Here is a 12,755-nt window from a genome sequence, read left to right as displayed (position 1 = left end):
GCAAAGAAAGGCTGCTTTCCCCCTTCCTTCCTGGCAGACAGCCTGCCTCCCTAGGGGGAGGGGGTCATGATTTTTTTTCAGCTTATAAAGGGGGTCCCGTGCTCATAAAGGTTGGGAACCACTGATTTAAATCATTTAAACTGAGTCCTTCAGAGAAGCTATTTAAATCAAATCAACCCTGGCCATAATAAATGTGTTAGTCTTTAAGGTGCCACAAGGCTCTTTTGTTGCTTTTGCTGCAACACAAACTAACAGCTACCTTTCTGGAATTTGCTCATATATGTTTGTAATAAAAACCTTTTGTTACTTTTTTTAGGCAGGCAGTTGATGGATGGACAACAGGAACATAAGGACATATTTAGCTGCTTGGTTGCAGACTGCCAGTCTGTGCTTCCATCCTGTAGTTCCATCAAACACACTCAGAGCCTCATCATGGTTTGTGAGGAACTTCTGCCCAAACTCTTAAAGGAAACATTTTTGCCTCCTGTTCAGGAGAAGATTAACAGCGCTCTGAGCATATGTGCAGACAACTTTCAAACTGACCAGAAAGTCATCAGGGCAGCTCAGGTACTGGTTGAGATTTTGAAGCCTCTACGGACTTGTGATCCTCGTTTTGCCTATCGCTATCCTGATTGCAAATATAGTGATAAACCCTAAAACAATTTTTGCTGTCATCTACATAGCTCTTCTACTGTGCAAATTAAAAGAACAGAATCATCCAGCAAATCCCCCAGTGGGCAACAAACACTAATTTTGTCACCACTGTATAATCACTGTGCTAACATTCCATGGTGAAACTCTGTGGTCCTCTTTAGTTTACTTTTCAAAGGCTTGCATTACCTACATGACAAAATACCTCTGAACTCTTGTAATTGACCACATTCTAACGTCTCCTATTTACCTCAGTTTCACAAATGCCTTCAACATGGTGTATGGAAATCTCACCACCTTGTTGTTGAAGAGCATGCTATTCAAATAAAAATGAACTGAGCCATTTTTAACAATGTTGACTACTTCCTCTCTAGAAAAAGTTTATATAGCCACAGTTGACTACTTGTAGGAGATGGGATCATTTGTCCCTCTCAGGACAACAGAAACATCCTTGCCCTGTTGCAGGTCATTCCTCCCTCTCCACCAGTTCTGGTGGAAACTTGAAACACATGAATAGCTCCGTTTTTCCAACTATAAGCTGTCTGCCTTCATTCCGTTGTCTTCTGGGCTGACTCCGAGCAGAAAATAACTGCCAGTAGCACACCTGGCCCCACAGTCCAACAGCCTGCACTTTACCTTCTTCCATCAATCATGTGCATGAAATCTTGCTGTTATTATTTCATCTTTGTATTGAGAGCAATACTCAGTTATTTGTTTCTGTGGCAAATAACCCAGGCTCCTGTGGAGACACAGACTACATCAACACTAAGGGGCTGCCCAGTCACAGAAGGAGTGGGAAGGAAACTTTGATGACATGCCTGCTCTTCCAGAAAGATGGAGAAAGACCACAGCCATTGTAACAGCTTAATATTGATTTAATGCCCTCAAGGGGTGAGATAGGATCATAACAAGTGATTTTTACCGAGATGGATAAAATGGGAGTGGGTGAAGAGCTAGAGATGTGGGAGGGCAAGAATCAATTGGCAATGGAAGATGGCAAGTATTTTAACTTACGGCTTTATTGAAGAAGCTGATTTGATATATCAAGGAGTGGTCCAGGTATATGGAGCAACAGAACAGAAATTATAGGGTATCAGACAGAGATAAAGGGAGTTGGCAAACAAATATATGCTCTATCTTTTTATAATAGTAATAGCAATGGTGTGCTTTTATATAGCACTTTTAGAGTGTTCAAAATATTCCTTGTCATAATAACCCTGTAAGATAGATCTGTATTATTCCTCTATTGTGGATGGAAAGTTGAGGCTGACATTATATCTTGGGTAAAACACCCAACAGATTCATGACTGAGGTGTAACTGTGGACCTTTTGGTTCACAGCTCACACTTTTCACCCTTTCACTGCACCAGAGTTTAGCCACAACCATCACATCACTCTTTTTATATAAGTAACATGGGGCTCACTTATCTAGATTTTGATGGTAGTGAAGGGTAACATCGTTGCAGATGTATCATTTATACATTCATAACAGATGTGGATATACTAACACATTTACTTTTTCCCACAAGGTTATGACAAAGTACTTCACATGACTTAAAATGAATTGCCCAATTAGTTTAATACCATTTATAATCACGGGGTTGTTTTTATCACATATTTGTAATGATTTCATCTAGTTTCTAAATCTTTGGTATGTACAGTCCTTTTTCCATTGACAACTTTCTTCTTTTACTACACGATACTAAACCTCAAAGTAATTCAATGCAGGTGACTCTTATTAACAAAAATACTATCTATGTTTTCACAAGAGGCAATAGAACAACCGTAAACCCTCTTTCAACCCTCATGTTGAAATGGAATCATTACCTTGTCTTTGGAAGTTATGTTTATGCAGTTTTCTACCATGGTGAAATAGAAGATCAAGCCAACATTCTTCCTGCTACTGGACAATTAAAAACACAAGAACCCTGTCCTGTATGGACACCACCCACCAGTCCCAGTGTCATACCAATGGATGAAAGCTTGGGTATATGTGCTTGGCAGCATAACTATGCCTATCTGCATTTCAGCTGGCAAACCACAGTAACTGCAGATGGAGATTATTTGATAGGTTAAAGTCAGGCATGAGAATAAGCAGGTTTATATGTATGATATAGTTCCATGCTGCAAGTCAAATTTGTCTATTATTAAATAAATATCCTTATTAATTGTAGATGATCAAATCAGCCCTTTACCTCTCAAGAAATGAGAAAACATAAGTAACATGAAGTCACAGAAAGCATAAGTAACATGAAACCCCAAATGGTTTCGTACTGGTGACATAAACATGATTAATGTAGCTTGTTTGGGAGCCTCCAGTTTCTCTCTATGCTAGGGTTGGATGAGAAATACAATTCAGTTCGCATTTCAGGCTGAATCTATCAAATTCACACTTTCAGAACAATAGAAAACCAAAACAGAGTCATCCTTCAAAATTCACACTTATTCAAATTTTGCAGCGCAGTTTGCTAACCAATATTTACAAAAATGCATATGTTAGGAGAAAGTGTGACTAGAAATGAATATATGAGTGAAAATAACACTTAAAAATGCATTATATGTCAAGAAATTGCTTGCAAAAATGTGTATTTTAATCAAAACTACCTACAAAAATGTGTAATCTATTGATTTCATACATTTATAGTCCTACTCAGACTATAGACAGGCCTGGTGCCAGTGGGTGACCAGGTTAGGCACTGGCCTAGGGCCCTGTGGCCCAGAAGGGACCCTTCTTATTCTGGGAGGATGGAGCTCCCACTCTGGAATCTGTGCCAGCATTGGGTCATGAGACATATCATGCTCAGCAACCCGACATTGCCACAGTCCATGGAGGGGGGGCTCTGCTCTCTCAAGCAACCCCCTACCATGCAGGCAGATCAGGCCTGAATAGGCTCTCCTGCCTCACCTATCTCCCATGTCACTGCCTCAGCATGCTGTGTTCACATGCCTGCCACATCACCCAAGATGGCAGTGGGGGTGTCAACCGCTTAGGGCACTGATGCAGCAATGCAGGAGGTGGAGCAGGCAGGCCTATTTAAACCCAACCTGCCTGCATCAACAGTGGATGTTGGAGAGCATGACGACCCAGGCCTGGAGCAGTCTGGTGCCCAAGGGCCTAGTCACACCTGGTGCCAGCCCAGACTACAGATATATTAAATGAATACATTTCATACATTTATGGGTCAGGGCATTACATTCTGGGTACGTTAAAATGGTGGGAAGTCATCATGGATGGGAATTGAGTTTGGTTTCCTGTTAAAAGTGTCACTGCTGCCTGCTGCAGGAAAGCATCTGGGGGCCTGGTGGGGAGGGGGTGAATTGTGGCATGGCCAGATCAGGCTTATAAGGGACTCTTCCAAGCCCCTGAGGCACTCAACCAGCACCTGACCTAACCAATTGAACCAGTTATGAAATTATGAATGGGGAACCTGTGGCCCTCCAAAAGTTGTTGAGGCTTCCCTTGATAAGCGTTTGGAAAATTCAGCTAGTTTAAATTATGCCACCCTGGGCTCCTGGGAGGAAGGGCGGGATATAAATTTAATAAATAAATAAAAGCCAGGATCCTGATAGGTGCCAGTCAATTTGATTCCATCATGCTGAATTTGTTTGAACTGCACTGGTTGCTGGTTAATTTCCAGTCTCAATTTCAGGCCCTGTTGGTGCTGCTGCCTCTTGCTGATGTCTGGCTGGTGCTGACCTACAACAGGATCTTCTTGGTGATGGTTACTAGGGTTGCTAGGTTCCACTTTTTGTCCGGAGACTCCAGTTTTTGAGGGTCCTCTCTATGTCTCCCAGTGAGTCATCTTAATCTCCGGATTCTGAGCTTTCATTAAAAAAAAAATTAAGTTTCTAGCTGGTCTGATTCAAAAGATATAAACCAAAATGTCAGCTGCCCTCCAGCAACTTTCATTAGTACCAGCTGCTCTAATCCCTGCCCTTTCAAGTTTTTAGCCAATAAGTGAAGTCAGGGTTGTGACTGACAAGATTTGTTGACCCCGGGAAATACCTAAGCCCCATTTCAAGTTCTGAGAAGTGTTTCCTTTTCCTGCTTGTGTCACATCAGGAATTCAGTAAATTTATAGCTTTCAGCAGCATAAAGAGTACTTTTTCTGTATAGGATTACTTCTGAGTAAACATGCATAGGATTGCACTATAACAGGAGATCACAGCAGGATCTTGGTGGGTATAAACAGTAAACCATTTTAGTTATATTTATAATAAAAGTGTACATACAGGTTTTTTTAATTACTTGTAAAAAATGGCATATTATACATCTTATCTTTGCGGCCAAGGGTTGAAATAGTACACGGACAGAGCAAGCTGGGTTGAACAAAGGGCCACTTTATTAAACTTCAAACAAACCCCTTAAAATAAACCTGCAGAGGGGAAACCTAGGTGCAGGAGCTGTCTATAAGCAAGCAGTTGTAATACAGTTATTGGGCGACCAGCCCCTGCTGGCACAAGGGCGAGCCATTCTGCTTACCCCTTAACCCCACCACACCTTGTAGGTGAGCAGGGGGGCCTTCCCACATCACTACCCCTGGGGCCCTACAACTCCAGTTGGATGAGGTAAGTTGGCCCCAAATCCTGTCCCCGGGCCATAAAGCCCTGACTGGCAGGCCTCTGGAGCCACCAATCACCTCCAAAGGTGCCTAAAGGGGCCACCTAGCTGTCCTTACCTACTTCGCTTCCCACACCTTGCTGCCACAGAAGGGGAACAAATTTCTATGTAATCCCCCTTCACGCCACTGCCGAGAACCACGTCTCACAGACACCTCTGCAGGTCAGCCTGAAAGACGATGTTCCCTGCATCTGTCAGATGAACTCCATCAGCCCTATAAAGTTCAGCCCGAGAGTGCTGTGTGTCAGGGTGACTTAAAACCAACCCCCATGTGCCAGAAGAGCCAACCAAAGCTGCTGGTTCGCCCTCTTGCAGACCCTACTGATGGCCCCTGGGTCACCCCAAACAATGCCAACTCTATGAGGGAGTAGGTCTGACCACATCAAACAATCCTGAGGCCAACACTGCCTCATAACCTGCAGGTCCTGGCATGCCTGCAGACTGAGGGCCTTGCCTCCAAGTAGCCCAAAGTTATTCCACCCCCAGGTGAATGACCACAACCTGCAGAACCATCTGCACCAAACCTTGTTGGAATAACATGGGTAGGAGCCCATCCCAGTGCATACTCCGTCAACTCAGCCACTGAACCGTGCTTCACTGTCTGAGGCCCAGCTGTGAACCTACATGAGTTTGCGGCCCCAAGGCCAGCCCAGAAGATCATGCTGTGGCTGCAGAGTAGGATGCGCATCTGCTCCATCCCCATCCAGCAACCTGCCAAAAACAAAAACAATTGTGAACTATTAGGCTTCTGGACCTCCAGGCTTGCCCAAGGGGCGAATGTTTCCTGTACACCCCATAATTCCACCTTCCGATGGCCTACACCTGCGTTTACAAAAAACCAAGATACACTGCGGTGTAGGCAACTCCAATTCTGAAAGAGCATGTCCCCAACCCCAAGGGGTCCACTCCCAGGCCTTGTGGTGCTAATTTAGTGAGGGCCCAAACTGAAACTTTGTGAGGAGAGATCCTTCCTCATGAATAACAGATAACCATGCCTGGAGCCCCGGGTATCCAATAAACACTGTAATGCCCTCACAGGGCAGATGTCCAGTCTTGGAGCAGGATAAAAAGATGGTGCGACCCTTGCACCACTGGTCCGCATCAAAACTAACATCAGACCACAGGAGGGTTTGTAGGGAAGAGTCAGACCTGGATCCAGCAACCCCCTCCCCCATCTGGAAGGCTCCAAAATTAGTGTGAGGGCTGCTGCATGAAACCGCTGAACTTTGAAGGGTTATGAGCATAGGGCACCCCCCAACTAACAATCCCAGTAGTAGGGTGAAAAGGGGGAATGAGGATCAGGGGTATGTGGGTGTTCTCTAGCCCAGCCAGTCAGCACATGATACATGTGAATAGTCCTGAAAGCCCCCTGCCTTGGCCTTAAAGAAGAGCCCCACCAGCTTATCTCATAGGGCACTGACTGATAGGCTTTTACTTCTACCATCCACAAGGAATTCCAGCAGGTGATTCACCAAAATAGGCCGCACCTGTGCATAGCCCCTGTTGGCTCTGAACTCCTGGAGCTCCCTACCTGCATTCTGATAGCTAGTGAGCATGCTGGGGCAATGGATAGGCTTATGGCCCTCTCCGACTTCGCTCCCCAATCTCCCAACATGCGGTTGGCACAGCACTGTCGAAACCTCTCCAACTGATTCTGTGACAGCGCATCAGCAACGCTATTGTCAATACCCTGCACGTACCATGCCCAAAAGAGAACATCAAAACATAGACACTGGAGAACAAAGGAACAGACAAGGGCCATAACCCTAGTGTTCCTAGATATAAAGGGGCTGCAAACCTGGCCCGTGGTCATATTATCACCCCAAAAATGGACAGGAGAGTTCCAAAGCCTCCCTGCCCATAAGTAGACCTCCAACACACTGGGAAAGAATTACTGAAAGGTGAAATCCCTAGTTAACCCCTCCCGAATCCAGGCCTGCAGCCAGCAACCATTACACCAGGAAGTCCCAAAAACAACCCCAAAACCGAATGCCTCAACGCATCCAAATGGACTTGCAGTTCTGCCTCCAGGAGCTGGTCCTCTCTCCAAGTTCAAACACCATTGAAGCCCTGCAGGAAAGAGGACCATGCAGCCAGGTCGGCACATAAGGCAACCGAAACCCTGAACCTGTGGTAAGGCCATGAATGCCCACCATGGCATCATAAAGCTGGCTTAAACAAACCCAGCACCTGGAGGACAGAAAGGAAATTTTTTCTGGCCCCTGAAAACTCCCGGATCTTGATCTGCAATAGTTCACGCTCTTCCCTGGGCAGCCTGCAGCACTGAGCCTCAGAGTCAATCTTGATACCCAGGAAGGCTGACACCAGGGCAGGACCCTCCATTTTCCCAACTGCCAAGGGAATCCCCAGTTTCATAGCCAGGCTATAAACTGTGACATCAAGTGCTAACATGCACCCAAAAACCTGTCCTACCCGTGAGCAGCAAATTGTACAGATAGTGCCCCACTGCATCCAAGCCCACTCGTCTCCTGACTGCCCCCTCCAAGGAGGAGCTGAAGTGCTCCAACACCGCGCGAGAAATAGAACAGCCCAAAAGAAGATTACTTCTACAAAGTAATAAATTACAGTTACAATTACATGGCCCCAAAATTAGTAATTACCGTTACAATTATAATTGCTCTGAAATGAACTCACTACTTTACTTTTTCTCAAAAGTAATGACTAAAATTACATTTCAGTTACTTTTTTAAAAAAATGCCTACAAGCCTTGGCTGCTATACATCTAAGTAGCCTAAAACAACATTAAAAATAAACACACACATAGAGGTAGTAGAATAGGGGGGAAGGGGGGAAGGGAGGATTCCACCTTCTTGTTTTTCCCATTACAGTGTTATAAGAACACCTGCACTTGGCTGACTTTCTCTTCTCCTAAAGATACAGGATCAGTCTCAGGCCCTGAACCTGGCAACCCTAGCGTAGACCACTGCTTAAAATAACAGCTTGCATTCTTACGCTGCTGCAGCCTAGCCTCTTGTGCAGCCCCTCCTAGAGACACCCCCCCAGCACATCCTTAAGTTCCAGAGATGCTGGGTCAGCTCCAGTATAGGAGCACCAGGAGAGAAAACACCTCAAGGTGGAGCTGGACATCAGGTTGCTACAGGCCTGCTGTAAGGCAAGAAAAGTGTCTAAAATCTTGGATCAGCAGAAGGGCACCTTGAACACCCAAAGCCAAGGAATGCAAACCCAAGCAAACTACCTTGAACTCTAGGCGGTTGTCCCCAGCGTGACTACCTGTATGAGAAGAAAATTCCAACCAAATAGGCTAGCATGTGTGGTCAGGAACAGTCTCTGCAGCTCTTCCATTCTCTCCCATCACTAACTGGAGAGAAATCAATTTCTGCTGTATCTCCCACTGTTCCAGGGCCAGAATGGACACCTGAATTCTCACCTTTACTGGAATGGGATCTCAGAACAGAAGCAGAAGCTGCTGAAAAAACTGAGAGAAAAGCTACAACCACCATACCAGTTTGTGGCCTGACTCATGCCCTAAGCCTGATGTCACCTGAGACAGCCAGGTCGTATCCTTTGGTCAGATGAAAAGAACATGCCTGATGGACACCAGTAAAACTACTTAGCAATACTCAACAAGTTCTAACAGCAGCCGAAACTCTTGAGAAATAAGTGTCTCCAGCTAGACAAAGCTTCCCAAACTTCTGTGTGCTGGCAGAATCTTGCCATGCCGTGGGGATCAGCATAGCACCAACCATCCTCTTACGTAAGCTACTGCTTAAAGGGACCTAAAAGACTACTAGAAGGCTTGGGGCTGCTTTTCCTCTTAATTAGACAATAAAAAAGCAACATCTTCTTGCCCATAATTCTATTTAAAACATCTTCAAAACTTTCTAAAGAAACAAGTAACGAAAATTTCTCTTATATTTAAAGTATAAAGTATAAAATGAAATGGACTGCCTTCTAGTTGATCCCGGCTTATGGCTACCCTATGAATAGGATTTTCATGGTAAGCGGCATTCAGAGGGGGTTTACCATTGCCTTCCTCTGAGGCTAGTCCTCCCCAGTTGGCTAGGGTCTGCTCAGCTTGCCACAGCTGCACAAGCCAGCCCCTTCCTTGTCCGCAATTGCCAGCTGAGGGGGCAACTGGGCTCCTTGGGACTATGCAGCTTGCCCATGGCTGCACAGGTGGCAGGGCACATAACCCCTGAGCCTAGGGTTGCCAGGTCAGAAGCATCCCAAAACCTGAGATTTTAGGGGCGGGCCCAAGTGATGTCATGGGGGTGGGCCCGAGTGATGTCATTAAGCATGATACATTAAGCATCAATCACAGTTGCTTGGAGCGTACAATTAAAAAAAAAATCTGACTGGAAATTAAGCTAGACATCTTAGATGGAGCCTGGGTAGGGAACGTTTAATCTAGCCTACTTGCTTTTGGCAAGAAGGGTTTAAGTGCCTTCAGGCAAGGCCAGTCACCAGAAGGCCATTGTAGGAAGAAGGGAGCCTAGTATGGTGGAGATGTTAAATGGGAGCATTCAGGGGTAATGATGGATGCCCCTGAAGGCTGCAATTCTAAGCACATTAACTAAGCCCCACAGAACTCAGCAGAACTTACTTCTGAGTAGATATAGTTTGGATTGTGCTGTTGGACTGCCCTGCCCTTATCTTTTAATGTGGCTGCTCCAAACTTCTTTACAGATTTGACTCTTCACTTCAGAAAGAGGTCTGAGAAATGAGTAAGAGTAAGAAGATTCTCTACCCTTTCTGTCTGCATAGATGCCCTCATCCTTCCTCTGCGCCCATCAGAAGCTCTGGGCCAGGCGGGACACAGTGGCATCTCATAGAGGACACCCTCCCCTTTCATGGGGTGTATGATTTGTTCTGGCCCAGAGCAGATTTTGTGGTGGGCACCCCCAATTACTTATTTTTTCCTGTATGTCTTTTTCTGCTTTGATTTTGCACAGATGCCCTCCTCTGTGCCCTGCACCCAGCAGAAGCTCTGGGCCAGGTGGGACGCAGTGGCAACTCATAGAGGACACCCTTCCCTTTCATGGGGTATATGATTGGTCCTGGCCCAGAGCAGATTTTGGGGTGGGCACCCCCAGCTACTTATTTTTTCCTGTATGTTTTTCTCTGCTTTGGTTTTGCATAGATGCCCTCATCCATGCCCTGCGCCTAACAGAAGCTCTGGGCCAGGCGGGACACAGTGACATCTCATAGAGGACACCCTCCCCTTTCATGGGGTGTATGATTTGTCCTGGCCCAGAGCAGATCTTGGGGTGGGCATCCCCAGTTACTTTTTATGATATTTATTTTTTATGATTTTATGACATCATTATGTATTTATGATATCAGAAGCCTAATGATTTTGATTGCATAAATGTATTGTTATTCTTGATGGGGAGAGTCCTCCAATCACAGTGATATATCATACAGGGTACCCCTACATATAGCTGTAGCTGTCAACTCTTCTTCTTTTTTAGTGTTTTGAACTTTCAAGCAAATAAGGAACTGGGAACTGGGAACTAGGAACCAAAATTCAGCATCGTTATCAGTTAAATAGATTAAACAGTCACGGGGCGGTGGCTGACATTTTGGTGTATATCTCAGGAACCAGACCACCTAGAAACTTACCTTTTTAAAAAATTGAAGCTGAGAGTCCGGAGATTAAGGTGGGTTAGCCGGAGAGCCAGAGGGGACCCCCCAAAACCGGAGAATCTGCCCAAAAACCGGAGACCTGGTAACCCTACCTGAGCCACTCACTGTGGGGGTGATCTTTAGCTGGCCCTTGACACCCAGGAGACAAGAGCGGGGATTTGAACTCACAGCCTCTGGACTCCCAGCCAGGCTCTCCTCCCCACTGTGATATACCAGCTTTATTATTTAAAGCATAAACTTCATTTAATACCAGACTTCCAAGATGTAGACAACAAAAAATGAGATCGTATCTGTGGTTGTATGTACCATCATGTGCAAGCTAGGGATGGAAAGATCTGTCAGTTTCAGTTATCTCAGTTTCTAATTTTTCCAATCTTAAATTCAATTCTCCACATTTCTGCAGCAATTTAATTTTTTTTAAAAAAATCCTTATGATAATACTTCAGCATTTTAGTATGAATTTCTCCCAATAAACACATTTCATAGGCAGTTTTGACTAATGTACACATTTTTGCAAGCAATTTCTCATCATATAATGCATTTTTGTATGTTATTTTCACTCATATATTCATTTTTACGCAGTTTCTTCTAACATAAGCATTTTTCTTAACATTGCTTGGTTGGCAAATTGCATTGTGAAATGTGAACAAGAGCGAATTTCAAAGGCTGGCTGTGCTTCAGTTCTCATATTGTTTTGGAAAGTGTGAATTTGATAATTTGGCTTGAAAGGAAAACTAAATTGAATTTCTCGCCCATCCCTAGTGCAAGCCATAGCCTCATATTGTAAAGAAATTAAGCTCTATTGAAGGTGCATATTCCAGGTGCATCTGAAACCAATTAATGCAGAGAGAGGAACCATGCATTTCTGATGGCTACAGGTAAAGCCTTATGAAGCTAGAAAAAGGACAAGCCCACCATTCAGTTTTATCCACCAGGCTAATTCAACCATCCTCTAGAGCAGTCTTTCCCAACCAGTGTGCCTCCAGATGTTGTTGGACCACAACTCCCATCAGCCTCAGCCAACATTGCCAATGGTCAGGAAAGATGGGAATTGTGGTCCTACAACATCTGGAGGCACAATGGTTGGGAAAGGCTGCTCTAGAGGTAACCCTCAAAACTCTTCATGGACTCATGAAGTAATTATCTTTATTTATTTCACAGTGTAGCTAATTAGAAGAACCAACTGCCCCTGTAAAAGCTTCCACACATATATGTATTACAGGGCCTTCCCCTAGAGAAAACTGCTTTTGAATCCTCAAGAAAAAACTCCAGAGGGATTGCTATTTATTTATTTACAGACTGTGACCCTCTAGAGGATCCAATAGGCTTTTCCGCAGTTGCCTTGGAAACACTTCCCTGAGCCTGCAGGCCTTGGGGAAAGAGAGCTAGCTCTCCAAAAGGAAACTATTGATTCTGACATGATATATGGCCCTGCTGCAATGAGGCCACAGCACATATTCACAGTCCCACACCTTGACCTAAACCCTTGACTTATCAAGGCTAGAACACAAGGAAGAGGAGATACTTTGCCACCTATAGTGGGTTCAAACTGTACTCATCACAAACTTGATTATCACAATCTCCCAAAATCTTCATTAGCACCTGTTGCTCCTGCAAACTCTGGCTAAAGGGACCTAACCTAACCAGTGTGATGAAGTGGTTAGAGTGCTGGACTAGGACCTGGGAGACTGGGGTCAAATTCACATTTGGCCATGAAAGTTGCTGGGTGACCTTGAGCTAGTCACTGCCTCTGAGGCTAACCTACTTCACAGGGTTGCTGTGAGAATAAAACGGAGAGGAAGGAAAATCATGTACACCACCTTGAGCTCCTTGGAGAAAAGATGGGATATAAAAG

At 44.8% G+C, this 12,755-nt stretch overlaps 1 protein-coding gene across 1 annotated transcript in view; it reads left to right on the top strand.

Annotated features, from left to right (window-relative positions):
• The window catches only part of DIPK2B (divergent protein kinase domain 2B), a 55,302-nt gene extending 53,029 nt beyond the window's left edge, over positions 1-2,273 (top strand). Inside the window, exon 5 of the mRNA XM_061627507.1 lies at positions 317-2,273. Coding sequence (XP_061483491.1) covers positions 317-657 — 341 coding nt within the window. The 3' untranslated portion in view covers positions 658-2,273. The remainder of the gene's footprint in view (positions 1-316) is intronic.
• Positions 2,274-12,755: the final 10,482 nt, after the last annotated feature.

This window comes from Rhineura floridana, chromosome 5 (assembly GCF_030035675.1).
Source record: "Rhineura floridana isolate rRhiFlo1 chromosome 5, rRhiFlo1.hap2, whole genome shotgun sequence".
NCBI classification, from domain to species: Eukaryota; Metazoa; Chordata; class Lepidosauria; order Squamata; family Rhineuridae; genus Rhineura; species Rhineura floridana.
This window is presented reverse-complemented; position numbering and strand designations above follow the sequence as displayed.